The sequence below is a fragment of the Myotis daubentonii genome, chromosome 10 (genome assembly GCF_963259705.1).
Source record: "Myotis daubentonii chromosome 10, mMyoDau2.1, whole genome shotgun sequence".
In the NCBI taxonomy this organism is placed as follows: Eukaryota; Metazoa; Chordata; class Mammalia; order Chiroptera; family Vespertilionidae; genus Myotis; species Myotis daubentonii.
This window is the reverse complement of record NC_081849.1, coordinates 48,034,242-48,053,207: the sequence shown is the minus strand read 5'-3', so window position 1 is coordinate 48,053,207 and position 18,966 is coordinate 48,034,242. Positions and strand designations below refer to the sequence as shown.

Genomic DNA, 18,966 nt, shown 5'->3' with positions numbered 1-18,966 from the left:
ACCTCACTCACAGGTGACCAGGCAGAACAGACATTGAGAAGTCGTGTATAAACCAGGCTGGCCGATACCTCCAGGCGTGCCACCTGCTCTAGAGGGGCGTGCTGGGAGAACGTGAGACTGATCCGAAGCTGCAGGAACTCACTCCAAGAGGTGACCGGAGAACTTGGGACTCCCCAGGTGGCGCTGGGCTTGGCAGGGAAAGGAAAGGTGTGGTCCAAGTTGTTCAGGCGGATGGCCAAGGTTAGGACTGTCAAGTCCTTAGCCTTGCAACAAGCCCTAAACTAAAAGATTTAACCCCCACTTCTCCTTTTACTACCAGCATAGTCTAAGACAAGTCAAGAAGGAAAATATAACAATAACAAGTATAAATGTCACTTTAAAGTCCTCTTGTCAACTTTTAGCAGTTGAGTTAAATTGGGGAAAGAGATAGGGAAGTTGTTGGAGGCTTAATTGAAGAAAAAACTTTCCAATTATGAGAATACCAGAAAAAAAAAAAAGCGACCCAGCACTAACAATTACTAAAAACTAACAGTTATTGAAAGCTTTGTACATGTTAAGAACTCTGCTAATAGCTTTACATGTAGTATCTGATTTGTCCACACAAGCATCCAATGGGGTTGGTAACTGTTATCCCCATTTTGAAGATGAGTTCAATGAAATATGGAGAAATTAAGTAACTTGCCTAATATTACTGCAGATGTGCCTGCAGAAACTGAAGGTCTGGCTAGCCATATGTTTTAAGTAAAGGTTTTATGGATAGGGTTGTAGAGTGAGTTTTAAAGTATGTGTGGCCAAAAAAGGGGCCACATACTAAACCTGACAAGCTCGAGGGAGGCCTGCATGGCAGGCCCCACAAACTCAGAGACTGAAAGTAACTACATGGGATGGTCTGAACATAAAAAATCCTAATTAAAAATAGATCATGGCCCTGTGGCTTCCTTGACAAAGGTCAATCTTTACCTTAACTGAGGCTATTGTCCTTCTGCATCTAAGATAACATACCTTTGGAATGTCAGAGTAAACTCCTTTTCCAGACCCCTCAGGGCACACCCATCACACCAGAGCATCAGACCACAGAACCCATCAGGTCTTTGTGCTTTAAATATTGTTAACTATCCTGTACCCACCAATGTAAAGAAATATGTGTCTCTCCATGTTACTATTAATCTATTCTCAGAGATTTCACTGATTTGCTTTCTCCCATCCCTGTAATCTGCCACAAATGGATTTCATATAACCTCACTTAGGAGACATCTCCTTCTCTGATTCTAATGCAGCTGTGGGCAAACTACGGCCCATGGGCCGAATCCGGCCCGTTTGAAATGAATAAAACTAAAAAAAAAAAAAAAAAAGACCGTATCCTTTTATGTAATGATGTTTACTTTGAATTTATATTAGTTCACACAAACACTCCATCCATGCTTTTGTTCTGGCCTTCCGGTCCAGTTTAAGAACCCATTGTGGCCCTCGAGTCAAAAAGTTTGCCCACCCCTGTTAATGTATAAAATAAGCTGTAAAACTGCCATCCTTCGAAGCATTTTCTCAGTTCTTTGAGATTTTGTCTCCTGGCAATTGTCATCAGCTTGGCTCAAATAAACTCCTAAAAATTCTCTATAGGTTTAGATGTTTCTTACCTGGACACATGGTACCAATGATTTTTTTAAAAAAATATTTTATTGATTTTTTATAGAAAGGAAGGGAGATGGATAGAGAGTTAGAAAAATCGATGAGAGAGAAACATCGATCAGCTGCCTCCTGCATACTCCCTACTGGGGATGTGCCCACAACCAAGGTACATGCCCTTGACTGGAATCGAACCTGGGACCCTTGAGTCCTCAGGCTGACACTCTATCCACTGAGTCAAACCAGTTAGGGCTATTTTTTATTTCATTTATTTATATTTAGTGTTTATTAGGGGGCCAAACCAGACCCATGATTTCAAAACTATTTTCTCTTTTTTTTTTTCATCCATTTTATTTTATTTTGTCATGTGCTCCCAACCTCTCCTCTCCCTTCCCTAGCAGGTCACAGATAAATTAAAAATAAAATCTAGCCCTGACCGGTTTGGCTCAGTGGATAGAGCGTTGGCCTGCAAACTGAAGGGTTCCAGGTTCAATTCGTGTCAAGGGCATGTACCTTGGTTGCGGGCACATCCCCAGTAGGGGGTGTGCAGGAGGCAGCTGATCGATGTTTCTCTTTCATAGATGTTTCTGGCTCTCTATCCCTCTCCCTTCATCTCTGTAAAAAAAAATCAATAAAATATATTTTTTTAAAAAATAAATACATAAAAATAAAATCTGCAAGGAAAATAATTTATAAAAGCACTCCCAGGCTCATGCCTTCTATCCCTACTGCTCAATTAATGTGTTACCCTTCCCGCAAAGTGGGGAGAACCAGCATTTCCCCCATTCAACTCCTGCTAGTCCCGATTGTACCCCAGAACCAGACAAGGAGGGGGAGGGGCAGCAGTAAAAACTATTTCTTAAGACAACTAAAAAAACGTTAAAGTGTGACACACAAATGAAAAATATTAGGTAAACAACAGTATGAATTGGTAATCAGTTATGGCAGAAATAATAAAAGTAGTTTGGAAATGACTGACGGTTGGGAACACTAATATAATCAACTCTGAAAATGTATTATTTGACCTCTCAGAGTCTTGTCTGATTAGTTTTTACTAATGAAGTAATTACTTGATCTAGGGTTTTGTAAGGATAAAGACAAGGCAAGTAAATGCAATTTATAAATTGTAAAGCACCTGACAAGTATGAGATACTAGAGTCATAATTCTGCCTGGTTCTCTGCTCCAACAGGATTACCCTGTGCTGAAAAATTCCTTTTGAAATGTTTTCTTTACCTATATCCTCTCTGACTGTTATTGCTAACCCATATAAAAAATTTCCAGTCATTTAGGGTAGTGCTAGTTTCTTTGTTTTTGTTTTCGTTTTTTTTACCTGCTCTAATCTTAATTGCCAGACAGTTCTCAGTGTGTGAAACTCTAAGATTTAGAAGTTCCTGAAAGCATAAAAAGAAACAGAAATTGCTCATCATATTAGCATATAAACTAAAACTCAGTTCATAAACATTTGTTGATCGTTGGGAACCAGGCAGAAGGATACAAAGCATTTTAATAAGATACAGTTGGGTTCTCAAGGAGATTATGATTTTGTTGAAAAAGAATACGTTAGGGGTGATCCAAATCCAATAGTTTTCAAGCCTGAATGTTTATATTCACCTGAGAAGTGTGCTGTTGTTCTTGTTATTGATCTCTTTTGGATTCTGTGTTTTAAAAAGTCAGTGATAGGCAGCCAGCTCTCATCTTTCAAATCCATTCTTTATGAGATGGGAAAATTTATCCACATAAGCTGTGGAGGGCACACATTTTATTAGAGATTGATCCAGGACTAGAATGCAAATCCACACCCAGATCCAAATAAAAAAGAAGTTTTTTAATTCAGTGTGGGTTTCCCCCCCCCCCATAAGCCAAATGTGGGGAAATGAGTATTTTCTGTATCTATTTGATCCTGAAAAGGCAAGAAAGCTTTTAAGACCTTGTTTTACTCTAATACTGCACATTTCATTTCTTATAAATTAAAAAGAAGTGAATAACTTAGGCTTCTGAAAGTTCAAAGGCTGTGACTGTAATATTGAAAAAAATGTAAAGTAAATCAGTGCTGCTATCTAAATTATATTTTCTAATTCGACATACCCTAACACTATAGAAAATAATTAAGCTATACATAATGCATTTTAAGGGCAAAAAAAAAACAAAACACAACAACAACAAATCTACAGCCTTAAAGAGCATTTTTTAAAAGGTGAAGCATGTTATTTCATTTCCACTTTTCAAATATATATATGACTTATTTAGGACTCGCACATTTGCCTAAAGGCTGTTAGTGGTAAGCTAGAGCATAGTAGTGGGAAGTATGGCTGGCCTGCCAACAAGTCTCAAGGAAAGCTTGCTGGATGATAGTCATTTTATAAAGAAGTGCTCACCCCGTTTCTACAGATTGGGACATCAGGTCTAAGAGCTAATTGGATCTGACTTGGGACAATAGCATTAGCAGTAAAATAGGATAAGGATATATTTATGATGGTCCAAATGGGAGGAGCCTCTAGAACAGTGGTTCTCAACCTTCCTAATGCCACGACCCTTTAATACAGTTCCTCATGTTGTGGTGACCCCCAATTTCATTCTTACAAATTGAACATAATTAAAGCATAGTGATTAACCACAAAAACAATATGTAATTATATATGTGTTTTCCGATGGCCTTAGGCGACCCCTGTGAAGGGGTCGTTCGACCCCCAAAGGGGTCGTGACCCCACAGGTTGAGAACTGCTGCTCTAGGAGCTTAAATTAAAGCTGAGATCTTGGTTTGATTAAGAAGATACATTTCTAGCCCTAACCAGTTTGGCTCAGTGGATAGAGCGTCAGCCTGAGGGCTCAAGGGTCCCAGGTTTGATTCCAGTCAAGGGCATGTACCTTGGTTGTGGGCACATCCCCAGTAGGAGGTGTGCAGGAGGCAGCTGATCGATGTTTCTCTCTCGTCGATGTTTCTAGCTCACTATCCCTCTCCCTTCCTCTCTGTAAAAAATCAGTAAGATTATATATATGAAGATACATTTCTAATCATCCTCTAAACATCAAAGCAGTGGAAAGATGTGACATCTCCAAGATGGTGTAACTGCACCCCCTAAGCAAGCAGGAGCAGAAAACAGAAACCTTGCTGCAGAGTTATCAGTATACCTAGGATTCTGGGAGGCAGCACTGTAGACATACTAGTAACTATAGAGAAGTGAGCACCAGCACAGGCATTGGCAGGTGTGATGGCCTCCTCTAGCAGCCAGCTCTTCCTGTAAACTATAATCTTTCCTAGGATCTAGCTATAACATAAGACAGTGCTTCCTTTTTCCCAGTTCTTCCTAGTCCCCACTGTTCTACATTAACCTGGTCATTTCACTACCTCTCCCTCCCAGTTGTTCCCATTGCAAAATACTCATATGCTACTAGTAAATAATGTGGCTGTTTGGAATGAATGTAGCAGACTGTTTGCTTTATAAAGCAAAACCAGACTTACAATTGATTAAAATCTTCCCATTAAACACCATCTCTCCCCCCAGCCTTTTTCTCTCTCTCTTACACACACACACACACACACACACACACACACACACACACACCAGTGACTTCTTGCATTGCTTGAAATTTAATCATCATGAATACTGATTGTTTTAAATTCATCAATTTTTTCATTGTAAATGCACATATAACTAAGATCAATAAACAGGCTCCTGAATAGAATGGTAGAGCAGCGCTCCCCAGTGGGTTACAAGTGAAATGTGAGATATTGGTGGTGGGACATTTCTTATAAAACACTTTAACCCATTTTTAACAATCATGTAGGAATTTACAACAGTTGAAGTTATATGTTAACATTACCTGTAAGGCTTCCTGTGTAAACATCCTGAATTCAGAAATTAGTCCTGCTGCTAGAGGGCGCTCTGCCATAGTTACACCAGGCAGCACTTTATGAGTTGTGTCATACAGGTATTGTTATTTTTTAATATTTGCTATGATGTGGAAGATCACAACTATGATTAATTTTGGCATTTATTTGACAATTATTTATTGGTAATATTATTTATAATTTATTTACATAGCCTCTGTTACCCTCTATGTCAGAAAAGAACGGATATTTTTAAATATAACCCAAAAGAAACAAACAAACAAAAACAGTAAATATTAATCCTTTAAATCAAGTAAATTTAACATTAGGAAAAACTCACTACATTGTCTTTATTTTTCTCATTTTTGTAGGACCGAAGAATTTCATCCTGAGCCAGCACTGGGTTTGAAACTGCAAAGAGCTTATTTAACAAAGGCAATTGCAGATTAATATTGATTTAAAAGATATGAGGTATAGTCCATGTGAAATCTATATAACTTCCATTTTGTATTTTATGCAATCCAATATTAAAATTTATATACGTTTCTTAAGCATGAACTGAGAATCAGAAGACATGGGCTAAAGAGCATCTGGAACAACTTAACAAAAATACTAGCTAAGCACTATGCTAGGTGCTAAGGATTCATAAATAAATAAGACTGATCTGTATGAAAGGGAAAATAAACATGCCATAAAATTAATTGAGGTTAAGGAGATAAGTGCTGCAATAGCCATGTACAAGCACAGAGAAAGTTGTGGTATAGTAGTTACCTGGGGTTGGGGGGAGCTCTTGTCATTTTTCCGAAGCATGGAGAGATCACAAAGTGACCTCCAAAGAGGCTTCTGGTTTCCAACAGGCACTCCCTTTCTTTGCCTATAGGAGCACTTCTGGAAGAGTTGGGAGCCTTAATGCAAAAAGTGTTTCCAACCTTGAATTCCAAAATAACTCTCATTTATTTTAACCTTTAATTATGCTTGAGGAATATTCTTCCTTTCCTATTATTATCTCTAAACATCTTCAGTGAGCTTTTATTGTTCACAAATGTATTGTGAAAAATAATTTATGCAAGGAATTTTGCTCCATTTGATGTACATTTGGTTATATACTTTTTATTTTATATAGTGGAAGGCTTGGACTAGAGCTTTCTTGCAAGAAATGAAATGAAATGAGGGTTAACTTATAACTTAGTAAATTAAGCGGAAATGTTCAGACTGCCTGCTGCCATGGCAGTGACGAGGCCAGGCTGAAAAGCTGGGGCCCAGACACCACAGCGGTGGTCAGACCTCCGGACCATTGGTTCACTTCCTCTCTGCTTCTGCGGTGAAAATGTGGCCTCAGATATTATCTGTTGGCATAGGCTTTTTTTTCCCTCATTATACTATACCAGCCTATAATCCAGTGTTACTTGGAAACACACCTGTGGTTTGTTTTAAAAATAACATGAATTCATAGGTTCAACAAAATCATACCAGAAATGTGTAATAGGAAATACTGCATAGAAAAATACATTTCTAAAGACATTTCAGGTGCCCCATTTTGATTCTTTGGTATAACTTCTACATGTTATTTAGTGACTTCATGATGATTTGTGACTGTTTAGCAGGTCTATGATATACTTCAATTTTCATAGAAAATTTTTAATTTCAAAATAATAGCATAGTTTTGCATGATAGGAAAGCAGCTTTTTGGTTTTCAGGCTATTTCACAACATGCTCTCATTATGAAAGCATACTGTTTTTCAATAAAGTCACCAAAAAGGGTGTTTTCCTTCATGTGATTATTAATAATTAAGGATACTTTATCAAATATATCGACAATTACTGATAATTACTAAGAAGCTGTTCTGAAAGTCATAAGCCAGTATTCTTGCAGAACATATAACAGGTGTTCCCACTCCCTGTGTCCTTTGTATACACATTCATTCTGTATTCAAATCACAGAAGCAAGAGGCAGGATAGGGTCTGTTACCTCACTGCTAATTTCCCTAGCAAATAAACCAGCAGCTGCTGGTCCATGAACCAAGTGGCCACTAGGAACAGGGCACCGTATACATGGGGCAGGATGCTTTCATGGAGCCCTTCAGCAGTACCGTTGGGGTCTTTCAGTGCAAAATATACCTCCTTCTCTTAGGTAAGCCACTGCATGATTTTTGTTTTAGCTGTGTGCGGTTTTTTTAAATTGTGGGTTTGAGGTAAATATTTGTTTTAGGCTGTAGATTTATTTAGATAATTGAAGAACAGCTCAGAACCTTTTAAACAATAACACACTTTGTTTCTACAAGGAATCAGGAACGTATAATAGAAATAAGGTTCAATCAATAGATGGTTATTGTTTCTTAGAACAATACTTATTGTCACTAGCACTCATTAAGAAAGTTAAGACATTCTAAAAACCTAATGAATTTCTTTTTCTTTTAGAGAGTTTACATATACATTTCATTTTGGCAGATACTCTTATAGGCCATGAATTTGTGACTGCTTATAGTGAAACTCAAAAACAATTTATGATAATTTTTTTTGCTGTTCTTCTTCTAGATAATGTGTCAAACCATTAGCTTTACTTCATTTTAAATTACCTATTTTATGAAATATGGAAAAAGATAAGGTCCAAACTGACAAAAAATACTTTATACGCAGTACGGAGAAGTATTTTTTAAATAGTATTATTTTTCCAAAGGGCCTTGAACCTTTCTTTTTGCCCAGTGGCTATTCCTATTAAATTTTTTTTCTGTACCTGAATATTTTTCCTCAGTTTCTTTATCCTTAGAGTTTAAAAGAATCTTTCACCAAAATTCCCACTGTTTGTCATCATTATTTTCATAAGATGTTCTCTTTTTCATTCTTCCTATTTATCAGTTTTAGAAGTCAAGGTTAGTTTCTTGTTTGCATTCAACAGATAGGAATTTTAAAAAGATGGTTATTTCTTTTATGTTAAGTACAACTTAGCTAAATTAGCAATTTAAGTTTTAGCCTCCTTCAATTGTTCAGAGCCTTGTTTTAACTGGTATATTTCATTATAGTTTTCATTGTAAATAATATTGTTATTTAAACTTGTACCTAATGATGTATATATCCCACATACTTGAAATATACAGTTTGTAAATTATTTTAAGTGTTTGAGTTTTTCTTAGTTGTGACTTTTCTGGGTGTGTATGTTTCTAATTCAAACCTATATTGATTTTTAGCTTTTTTAATTTTAAAAAAAATCAAACAGTTGACATAACTGGCTTTTTATCTTTGTGCATTTTTGTGTGATTTGAAAGTATCCTGTGTGTTAGTGCCCCACTTATTTTTAATTTTACAACAACGGGACTGTGGTCATTTTACAACTAATGCTTTTGTTAGTGGCTTCCAGAAGAACTTAGAGACATTTCACTTGAGGAATTCAACTAAAATAAATTAAGATATACTTTAGAGAAGTAGCAAGTTCATAGGTAGTTATAGCAATTATTATCCCGTAAGACTTTCTTACACAAATTTACTTTTTTCCATTAGTAGTATGTTGTAAAGACCATAGGTAATGTGAGACTCTGTTTTTGGAATACTGAATTATCTGTTTGTTTTCCTTTAAAAAAAAAAAAAAAAAACAACTTAAAAATTGGAAGCCCAAAATGTAGTTTGTAAAGTCTACTCAAAGTAAAACTTTATAATTCCTATTTTCTCTAAATACGCAGGAGTTTATTTTCAGTCAACAATAGTTGTGTTATGCTTGCTAATATCATACACGATAATGGGGAAGTAAATGCCAACTATTTTGAGCTACAGCTAGAGGTCACTTTGTGAAAGTTTGATGTTTATATTCAACACAGTGAAACTGGCCTAGGGAGTCTTTTGTTTCTGGAATATAGATAAATTTTACAATGACTTGAGGTGTTCCTTAACACTGTACATTCTAGTGCTACACTATTTAAAGGAGTCTCTACTGGGGAAATTATTGCTATAATTTTTATTTCAGATTATTAATGGTATTAGAAATGTTTCTCCAATTTACTATGCCCTATATGCAAAAAGTGTAAGAGTTTTCCTTTTCTGTACTCAAAAAGTATTAGTTAATCTAATAATAAAATGAATTTTAAGTCAAGATATTTGGAATATCAAAAGCAAATTAAAATTTCATCAATTTTATGTCATTCATTTTTTTGAAGTTTATTGGTTCACACAAAGGTTGACTTTCTCTAAAATCAATAGCTTTAGTTCTTTAGGTTTTCTCATACAACTAGAAAAGAACACTTGAAAAATACTCAAAATGAAGCTAATTTTTTTAAAGTTAATATACTGCTAACTGACAGCATGAATTCATCACATCTGTAGTGGGAAATACATCAATGGCAAGGGAGTATGTAGTCCTAAAATGTAGGGGAAGCATTCAATTATTTGTTTATTTCCCAAAGTTCACAAGTAAGGATTGCATCATATCAATAGATTCATGTCTTTCCTGCAAAATGAAAATATTTTAGATAACTGAAATAAAGAAAATTGTGTCCCTTGATGACACTCTTAAAACTTGTTAAATATAATTTATCTGGTAAAAAATGGTGTGGGCAACCTAAGGAAACAGCTATTGTCACAGCTATGCTTTCTCTCACTGTCATACATATACTTGGAAAAAATTCAAATGACATTACTTCATATCATTTGATGTGATAAGCATAGAATATATGCACACATATTAATGACAGATTATTTAAGGTATTATTATGTGATGCAGTTTCTAAAATGGTCCAAAGAACTAGGCCACCCTCCTTAAACAATATTGTCCATATAAATTATTTAATATAAAAAATAAGTGCCATATAAATGATTTTCTGCTAATGTAGTTTCATTTTTACCTGGGCTGCAATATTCATATTTAATATTTTACTAAACAGGATTTGCTTCCCCTAACTCTAGTCACAGACTCTCTAATCAGTCTTTTGATACTTAAAATTCAAGTTTCTGGTACAGGATCCAAAATTCACCAACCTTTCTGTTCTAGTCTAGCTGCCTATAAAATGTTGCCCAAACATTTTCAGAATATTACAACCTCAGTTAATCGTTTCCAACTTCAACCACACACACACACACACACACACACACACACACACACACAAGTAGATAAGGAAGGCTTTCTTATCCTTTTCAGAAAAAGGGAACAAGCAAGAAGAAGAAATAAAAGGCATCCAAATTGGAAAAGAGGAAGTAAAACTGTCCTTATTTGCAGACGACATGATATTATACATACAAAACCCTAGAGACTCCATCAAAAAGCTACTAGACTTAATACATGAATTTGGTAATGTAGCAGGATACAAAATTAACCCCAAGAAATCTGAGGCATTTCTATACACCAATAGTGAACTTTCAGAAAGAGAGATTATAAAAACAATCCCATTTACCATTGCACCAAAAAAATTAAGCTACCTAGGAATAAACTTAACTAAAGAGGTAAAAGACCTCTATTCAGAAAACTACAGGACGTTGAAAAAAGATATAGAGGAAGACATAAACAGATGGAAGAACATACCGTGTTCATGGATTGGTAGAATCAACATCATTAAAATGTCCATACTACCCAAAGCAATCTATAAATTCAACGCACTTCCCATTAAAATACCAACGGCATACTTCAGAGATCTAGAACGAACTCTCCAAAAATTCATCTGGAATAAAAAAAGACCCCAAATAGCTGCAGCAATCCTGAAAAAGAACAAAGTAGGTGGGATCTCAATACCAGATATCAAGTTGTATTACAAAGCCACTGTTCTCAAAACTGCCTGGTACTGGCACAAGAATAGGCATATAGATCAATGGAATAGAATAGAGAGCCCAGAAATCGGCCCGAACCAATATGTTCAATTAATATTTGACAAAGGAGGCAAGAACATACAATGGAGCCAAGATAGTCTCTTCAACAAATGGTGTTGGGAAAATTGGACAGATGTATGCAAGAAAATGAAACTAGACCACCAACTTACACATACACAAAAATAAACTCAAAATGGATAAAGGACTTAAATGTACGACAGGAAACCATAAAAATTCTAGAAGAATCCAAAGGCAACAAAATCTCAGACATATGCCGAAGCAATTTCTTCACTGATACAGCTCCTAGGGCACTTGAAACTAAAGAGAAAATGAACAAATGGGACTACATCAAAATAAAAAGCTTCTGCACAGCAAAAGAAACCATCAACAAAACAACGAGAAAACCCACTCTGTGGGAAAACATATTTGCCAATGTCATATCTGATAAGGGCCTAATCTCCAAAATTTATAGGGAACTCATACAACTTAACAAAAGGAAGATAAACAATCCAATCAAAAAATGGACAAAGGACCTAAATAGACACCTTTCAAAAGAGGACATTCAGAAAGCCAAGAGACATATGAAAACATGCTCAAAGTCACTAATCATCCGAGAGATGCAAATCAAAACAACAATGAGGTACCATCTCACATCTGTCAGACTGGCTATCATCAACAAATCAACAAACGACAAGTGCTGGAGAGGATGTGGAGAAAAAGGAACACTTGTGCACTGCTGGTGGGAATGCAGACTGGTGCAGCCACTATGGAAGACAGTATGGAGTTTCCTTAAAAAACTGAAAATGGAACTCCCATTTGACCCTGTGATCCCACTTCTAGGAATATATCCCAAGAAACCGGAAACACCAATCAGAAAGGATATATGCATCCCTATGTTCATAGCAGCACAATTCACCATAGCTAAGATCTGGAAACAGCCTAAGTGCCCATCAGTAGATGAATGGATTAGAAAACTGTGGTACATCTACACGATGGAATACTATGCTGCTGTAAAAAGGAAGGAACTCGTACCATTTGCAACGTCATGGATGGAACTGGAGAGCATTATGCTAAGTGAAATAAGCCAGTCAATAAAGGAAAAATACCACATGATCTCACTCATTCATGGACAATAGAGACCATTATAAACTTTTGAACAATAATAGATACAGAGGCAGAGCTGCCTCAAACAGATTGTCAAACTGCAGCGGGAAGGCCGGGGAGGGTTGGGGGGCAGGAGGTAGGGGGGTAAGAGATCAACTAAAGGACTTGTATGCATGCATATAAGCATAACCAATGGACCTAAGACACTGGGGAATAGGGGAAGCTAGGGGACTGTCTAGGGTGGGGAGATAAAATGGACACATATGTAATACCCTTTGTAATACTTTAAGCAATAATAAAAAAAATAAAAAAAAGAAAGAAAAAGGGAACAAGGACTTTTGCAATGACTTCCCCAAACGACAAGAACAGACTGGCCAGATTGCATTCAAGCCATCTAGGTCTACATTTCAGTATGACACTGGTTTCTAGGCTGAGCTGTGAAATGTATTAAAGGGACCAACATATCAATAACCAAACTGCTCACTAACAGAGGCAACTACTGAGTTTTATGTTGGTGGCCGCGCAGCCTTCCCAGTGCATTCTGAAGGCAATGATGTGGGTTCCCACCATTCCCCTTGATTCCTTGGTAATAAACACAGAATCACCACTTTATTAAAGTATATCCAGGGATTGGCAATGTATTAAGTGGACTAACACCTGAGACTCAATACTTCAAAATACTTGGTGCCCTTGAGAAATTAAATACAGACCTTCACCTTTAAATGTAGGGTACCTGCTACCCCGAGAAAAGCACCTCAGAAGGTCAATAACATAAACAAGAGTAAGAGAAGCCCTAGGCTTCATCTAATACTACCCCCTTTTTGCACAGGAGAAACCTGAAGTCGAGAATAAAAAAGATTTATTAAAGTCATTTCACTGACAAATCCTCATTTTTATCCCAAGTCTGTGTCCTTTACTAAGACCTCACATTCAGTGGATTTTTAACTTTATCAAAGTATCAAATACAGTAATCTCTCTTCAAATTTAGAGAATAGGTTCCTGAAATCCCTTATATCAAGGCAATTAGCAGGTGATGGATTTAGGACTACATGGTGAAAGTGGGATAAGGGAGTCTAAGATGAGGAGTGAATGATGAAACCATAAATATTTTTATGTGCACTCCAGCAAAACAGAAGACAGAACCACCCAATAAAAATGGTGGGAATTGCATCTTACCTAAGATAACAATAATGGCTACTAAAAAGCTAGTTTTTATTTATTGTTTATTGCTTACCAGGAGCTTCCTCTCACCAATTTCAATGAAAGGCATGTAAACGCATGTTGTTTTGTGCAGATGACACATATACCAAAATGATTTTTTAAAATATTTTTACTGATTTCAGAGAGGAAGGGAGAGGGAGAGAAAGATGGAAATTCCATATTAATGATGAGAAAGGATTGTTGATGGCTGTCTCCTGCACACCCCCTACTGGGATTGAGCCTGCAACCCGGGTATGTGCCCTGACAGGGAATCAAACTGTGATCTCCTGGTTCAAAGGTTGACGCTAAACCACTGAGCCATGCCAGCTGGACACCAAAATGAATTTTTTCCTGTACTGCCCCCCATCCAAATTCCTGGGGGACATTGACTTCAAGAGCCTTGTTCCTCTCTGTCAGCCTCTGCTTCACGTATCTCAGGCATCACTGGTTTCAAGTCTTAGATTTACTCTCTCATCTTCCTTTTCCTTTCTTATGATTTCCCTGCAGAAACCATTACTCCTTCATTGCAATCCACTTTGCTTCCTCTTCAGAATTTCCAGCTACCAGTTCCTTCTTTTCCTAATGATTCAAATTGGAAACAACTACAAATTTAACGTTCTTGCACTTTCCAGAAAAGAAAACAGAAGCAAATCCTCATACCTTTGTAACCCTTTTGTTATGGACCAAATCACTAAAACAAATGTGCAGGTACAGCCCATCATGAGGAAAAAAAACTTACAAGTCAACCACAAATATACACAGAGCCCAAGGAGACTGTAAGACACATGTTTATTTTTCCCATAGAGTCACCTAACTTTCAGTCCCTATAGTCAGTTTCACTTGAGCACCTACGAGTTCCTTCTCCCTCTAACCTCCTCTGATCTTCCTCTTTCTCCTCCTGAGTTTTTTGCTCTAACTTCCCTGCATGCCCCAGGGTCTTACTTTCTGCTACTAGGTGGCCAAAGACCAAAACCATGGAAATCTTTGCCCCCACCTGTACCCTGGGAGGGAGAGAAATTTACTGTCGGTCGAGCTTGATACCTCCTAGGAGCAGGCCTACATCTTTCACTTTCTCCAAAGAACTCATTGTGTAACTGACCTTTATACCTTCCCTTCCTAATATTGATGGCTTTTCATAACAAGACTCAGAGAAAGCTTTAAGATCCCCTTCCTAGTAGGGATGAAAAGGGGAAGCAATCAAAGAAGATAAACATTTTGTATATAAGGAAATTGAAATTGTGAAACCTGATTTAATGTATAATTTTGAATTAACAGGTAGCCCAGCACTATACAGTTTCTTCAAAGGATGCCCTGTAAACCTTAACCCTTTCCCTTACAAGTCACTACCCGCCTGAGGCAGCCAAAACAATGGCCAGGGTCACAAAGTATGTTAAGCTAAAGTTAATATCTTGACCTAAATTATGTTTCAGTTCCTGAGCTCTAAGGTGGAACAACACCCCCTCCCCCACCCACCCTCCCCCCTGGCTCCTTTTCCATAAAACCAGACAGAGAGATTCCAGAGCAGACCTCAGAGCTGTCCTCAAGATCTGAAGAAATGATTTATTATCAATCAGCTCCCAATACCACCCTGAACCTCTAACCCACAGTGTCTTGTGATTTCTGCCCTGTATAATCTGTAACCTATATTCCATTGGGGAGTTCCAGTTTTTGAGCATTAACTTCCTGTTCTGCATGGTGCCATTCATAATCAACTAGCCAATCTTCTTTCTCAGTGTTTAGTGTTTGGCTGTGCTAACACCAACTGGACAAACTCTTTTCAATAGCAATTGTAAGATATTTATTTGTGCCCAAATTCCCATCTCTTCTCATCTCAGATTTTATTCCATCATTACCCATATGTATTCTGCTTCATCAAGATTTCTCTTTCTAGTGCATCGTTCCTATAGCTACAAAGATGCTGTTCAGCATCCATCCTAAGAAAAATAGAAGAAAAGTTTTTCTGCTCCCCGTCACGGCAAAGCTCCCCAGAAGTATTGTCTTTACTCACTGTCTCCAATTTCCTTTCCTTTTTTTCTCTTACTGTTCAAAATACTTCACATTTAAGTTCCTCCATTCCCTCCTTCACTATTTCAAATGTGCCATATTGCTACTTTTAAAAATGAAGATTTTGAACCAAAGAGATTTTAATTAAGACCTCAGCGACATGGTAGCTTAAACTAAGGAAGACTCTCTCCTCAATTGCAAATACATAGAAATGCTAAATAAAACAGTGCATCATGACACAAGATAAAGATGGGGAAATCTCTAACTACCCCAAACGAGAAAGAAACCTGCAGACATAGAAGTACATGGGCCAACAACCCAGGCAAATAGGGCAGGAGCCAGAGCTATGCACTTGGCAGAGCTCCATGCCCCCAAAGTCCTCCAGGGCCATCCTTCCCTCTTAAACCCACTTTAATCCAGCTTTCATGCCTAGTATAGCCTTTCAGTATTCCCTCTTGGATGTCTAATGGGCATCTAAAATGAACATGTCCAAAACTGAACCCTGATCTTCCCCTAGAAAAGCTGTTCTCCTCACAGTCTTCCCATGATAACTTTATTACTTGTCCATTAATAAACAACAACTCCACTCTTCCAATTGATCAGGTCAACAACCTTGGAGTCATTCTTGACTCTTCTTGGTTTCTTATATCCCACCCCCAATGTGTCATCAAATTAGCACCACCAGCCTTTTATCACAGTATCTTTTACTATTACTCTGGTCTACAGCACAATCATCTCTTGCCTACTTTACTGTAATCACCTCCTAAGTGGTCTCCTACTCCTTCTCTTGCCCACACCTCTCTATTCTCACAGCAGCTGAAATGCGCCCAAAAAACAAAAACAAAAAGATCATCTCTCTCTCTGTTCACAAAATTCTAGTTGCATCCCTATCTCAGAGAATAATTGCCTAAGTGTTTTCCATGACCCTAAAACTTGGCCTGATCTGGCCTTGACCACCTTGCTGACCTCATGTTTTACCACACACTCTTCCTCCTCCTCCTCCTCCTCCATGCTCCATCTCCTCCTCCTCCGTGCTCCATCTACTCCTGCCTCTTGCTGTTTCTCAAGCACACCAGCCAGATTCCTGCCTCTGGGCAAGAATAACTCATCATGACTGATAATGATTTAATGGCACTCTCCTTGGGGTATTTGCATCTGGCAAGGCTTTGGCTAAAAGGAAAAACTTCCAATAATGGACTATGAAGCCATTTTAGAAGACTTTGGAGGAAGATTTTTGGGAGGAAGTAGTTTCTCAAATCACATAGTTTGATTAGGATCTATGACTCAGACATTAATATAGTCACAATTTTAAAATTTTTAAAAGTTTCATGGACTTTAGAACTAATCATCTTACCCAGTTCTCCTTTTCCCATTATTCTTTAACAGTCATAGATAGTAACTTCTGCTTTTCCGTAAAGAAGTCATGTAATCAACACAGTTTTGGGGTGGAGTTTTTCAAATGCAGAAGGTTTCAGAGACAAATATTTACCTCTCCAGGAAACCGGTACCAGAATAGTCAGTGGCTAGAAGCTGCTCTTCTTTGAAAGAAATTATCATCTAATCTGGTTCTCTCTGCACTGCCTCTTTAGATTGCGAAATGTGGCTCAGAGTCTTTACTGCTTTCCTCTCCTTTGTTACAGGCGCTTGCTCGGGGCTGAAGGTGGTGGTGCCATCATACACTGTCCATGGTATCAGGGGTCAGGCCCTCTACCTCCCTGTGCACTATGGATTCCACACTCCGGCATCAGACATCCAGATCATATGGCTGTTTGAGAGACACCACACGATGCCCAAATACTTACTGGGCTCTGTGAACAAGTCTGTGGTTCCCGACTTGGAATACCAACACAAGTTCACCATGATGCCACCCAATGCATCTCTGCTCATCAACCCACTGCAGTTCACCGATGAAGGCAATTACATTGTGAAGGTCAACATTCAAGGAAATGGAACTCTCTCAGCTAGTCAGAAGATACAAGTCACTGTTGATGGTGAGTCCACTATAAATGCTATGGGCAGCTGGGAAGTTAGCCATGACTCAGATTAGACTACCTGGGCTTTAGGTACTGGCTCTCCAATTTTGGGCAAATTAATTAACCCACAAAGCCTCACAGTGTGAATGGCATTATCTACCTCATGAGGTTTTCTGAGGATTAAATCAGAGAGGAATGTGAAGAATATTCAGTGCCCAGCTAAAGGTAATCAAGCAATAAGTAGAACTTTTTTGTTTGCCTAGAAACTATCAAGTATAAAGTAATGAGATCGAGAAAATTTTATTTTCTCAGTGCAGAATGCACCCTGGGAAGATCTCTAATTTTGTCACATGGAGGTTTTTGGTTTTTTTTTTAAATATATTTTATTGATTTTTTACAGAGAGGAAGGGAGAGGGACAGAGAGTTAGAAACATCAATGAGAGAGAAACATCGATCAGCTGCCTCCTGCACACCCCCTCCTGGGGATGTGCCCGCAACCAAGATACATGCCCTTGACCGGAATCGAACCAGGGACCCTTCAGTCTGCAGGCCGACGCTCTATCCACTGAGCCAAACCAGTCAGGGCACATGGAGGTTTTTATTTTGACACACTGGGCGGGGGAGGATGAGACCTGTTCAAGGACCAGACTGAAGAAACAATGGACGTTGTGGAAAATGTCTTCTGAGGGAGAGTGGGGTCAGCTAACGATCAGACAGTTTTCCTTAGTGAGGTATTTAAATGGCACACCTTAACTATACTATGCCCAAAGGCCAACTTCTCATTTTCCCCTCTAAACCCATTTTTTGACAATATTTCTCCTAAATTTTCATAAGTACCAACTCCATTCCATCAATTGCTTAGGGCAAAACCTTGACATTACCATTGACCTCCCCGCCCCCTCCCCTTTTTCTCATGTCCCACATCCAGCCCATGAGTTAATCCTGTCAGTTTCACCTTCAAAATATACAGAGATTTCCATCGCTTCTCACCACCCCCACGACTGCCCCACTCCACCCCACCATCAGCTCTGCCTAGGCCCTAGACTACCCTAGTAGCCTGATACCTAGCCTCCGTTTCTACTCCTGCCTCCTGTAGCTTAACATCCTCCCACATCCTTCTATCTCACTCAGAATAAAAGTTAAAGTACTAACAATGGCCTACAAGGTCCACCATGATTTCCCCATCATAGCCAATAGCTATGCGATTCCATTCCCTACCTCACTTTCCCAGTCTGCTGTGGCTACTCTGGTCAATTTGTTCTCCCTAGAACAGGACGTTTGTACTTGCTGTTCCCTCTACCTAGACTGCTTTTCTCCTAGATAATAGTATGATTCTCTTTCCTATTTCCTTTAGGTCTCAGCCAAAATGGGGGGAGGGAGGGGAGAGAGAGAAAGAGAGAGAGAGAGAGAGAGAGAGAGAGAGAGAGAGAGAGAGATCTTTCAAGGCA

The 18,966-nt window shown here is 38.2% G+C and overlaps 1 protein-coding gene across 3 annotated transcripts in view; it reads left to right on the top strand.

The window, feature by feature from the left end:
* The first annotated feature begins 7,390 nt into the window (after nt 1-7,390).
* The window catches only part of HEPACAM2 (HEPACAM family member 2), a 44,594-nt gene continuing 33,018 nt past the window's right edge, over nt 7,391-18,966 (top strand). Inside the window, exons 1-2 of one of the 3 annotated variants that reach the window (XM_059712322.1) lie at nt 7,391-7,584; nt 17,186-17,536. In XM_059712322.1, coding sequence (XP_059568305.1) covers nt 7,506-7,584; nt 17,186-17,536 — 430 coding nt within the window. In that variant the 5' untranslated portion in view covers nt 7,391-7,505. Of the gene's footprint in view, nt 7,585-13,701; nt 13,794-17,185; nt 17,537-18,966 lie in introns of those variants that run through there. The other 2 variants (XM_059712321.1, XM_059712324.1) reach the window with 2 other exon arrangements.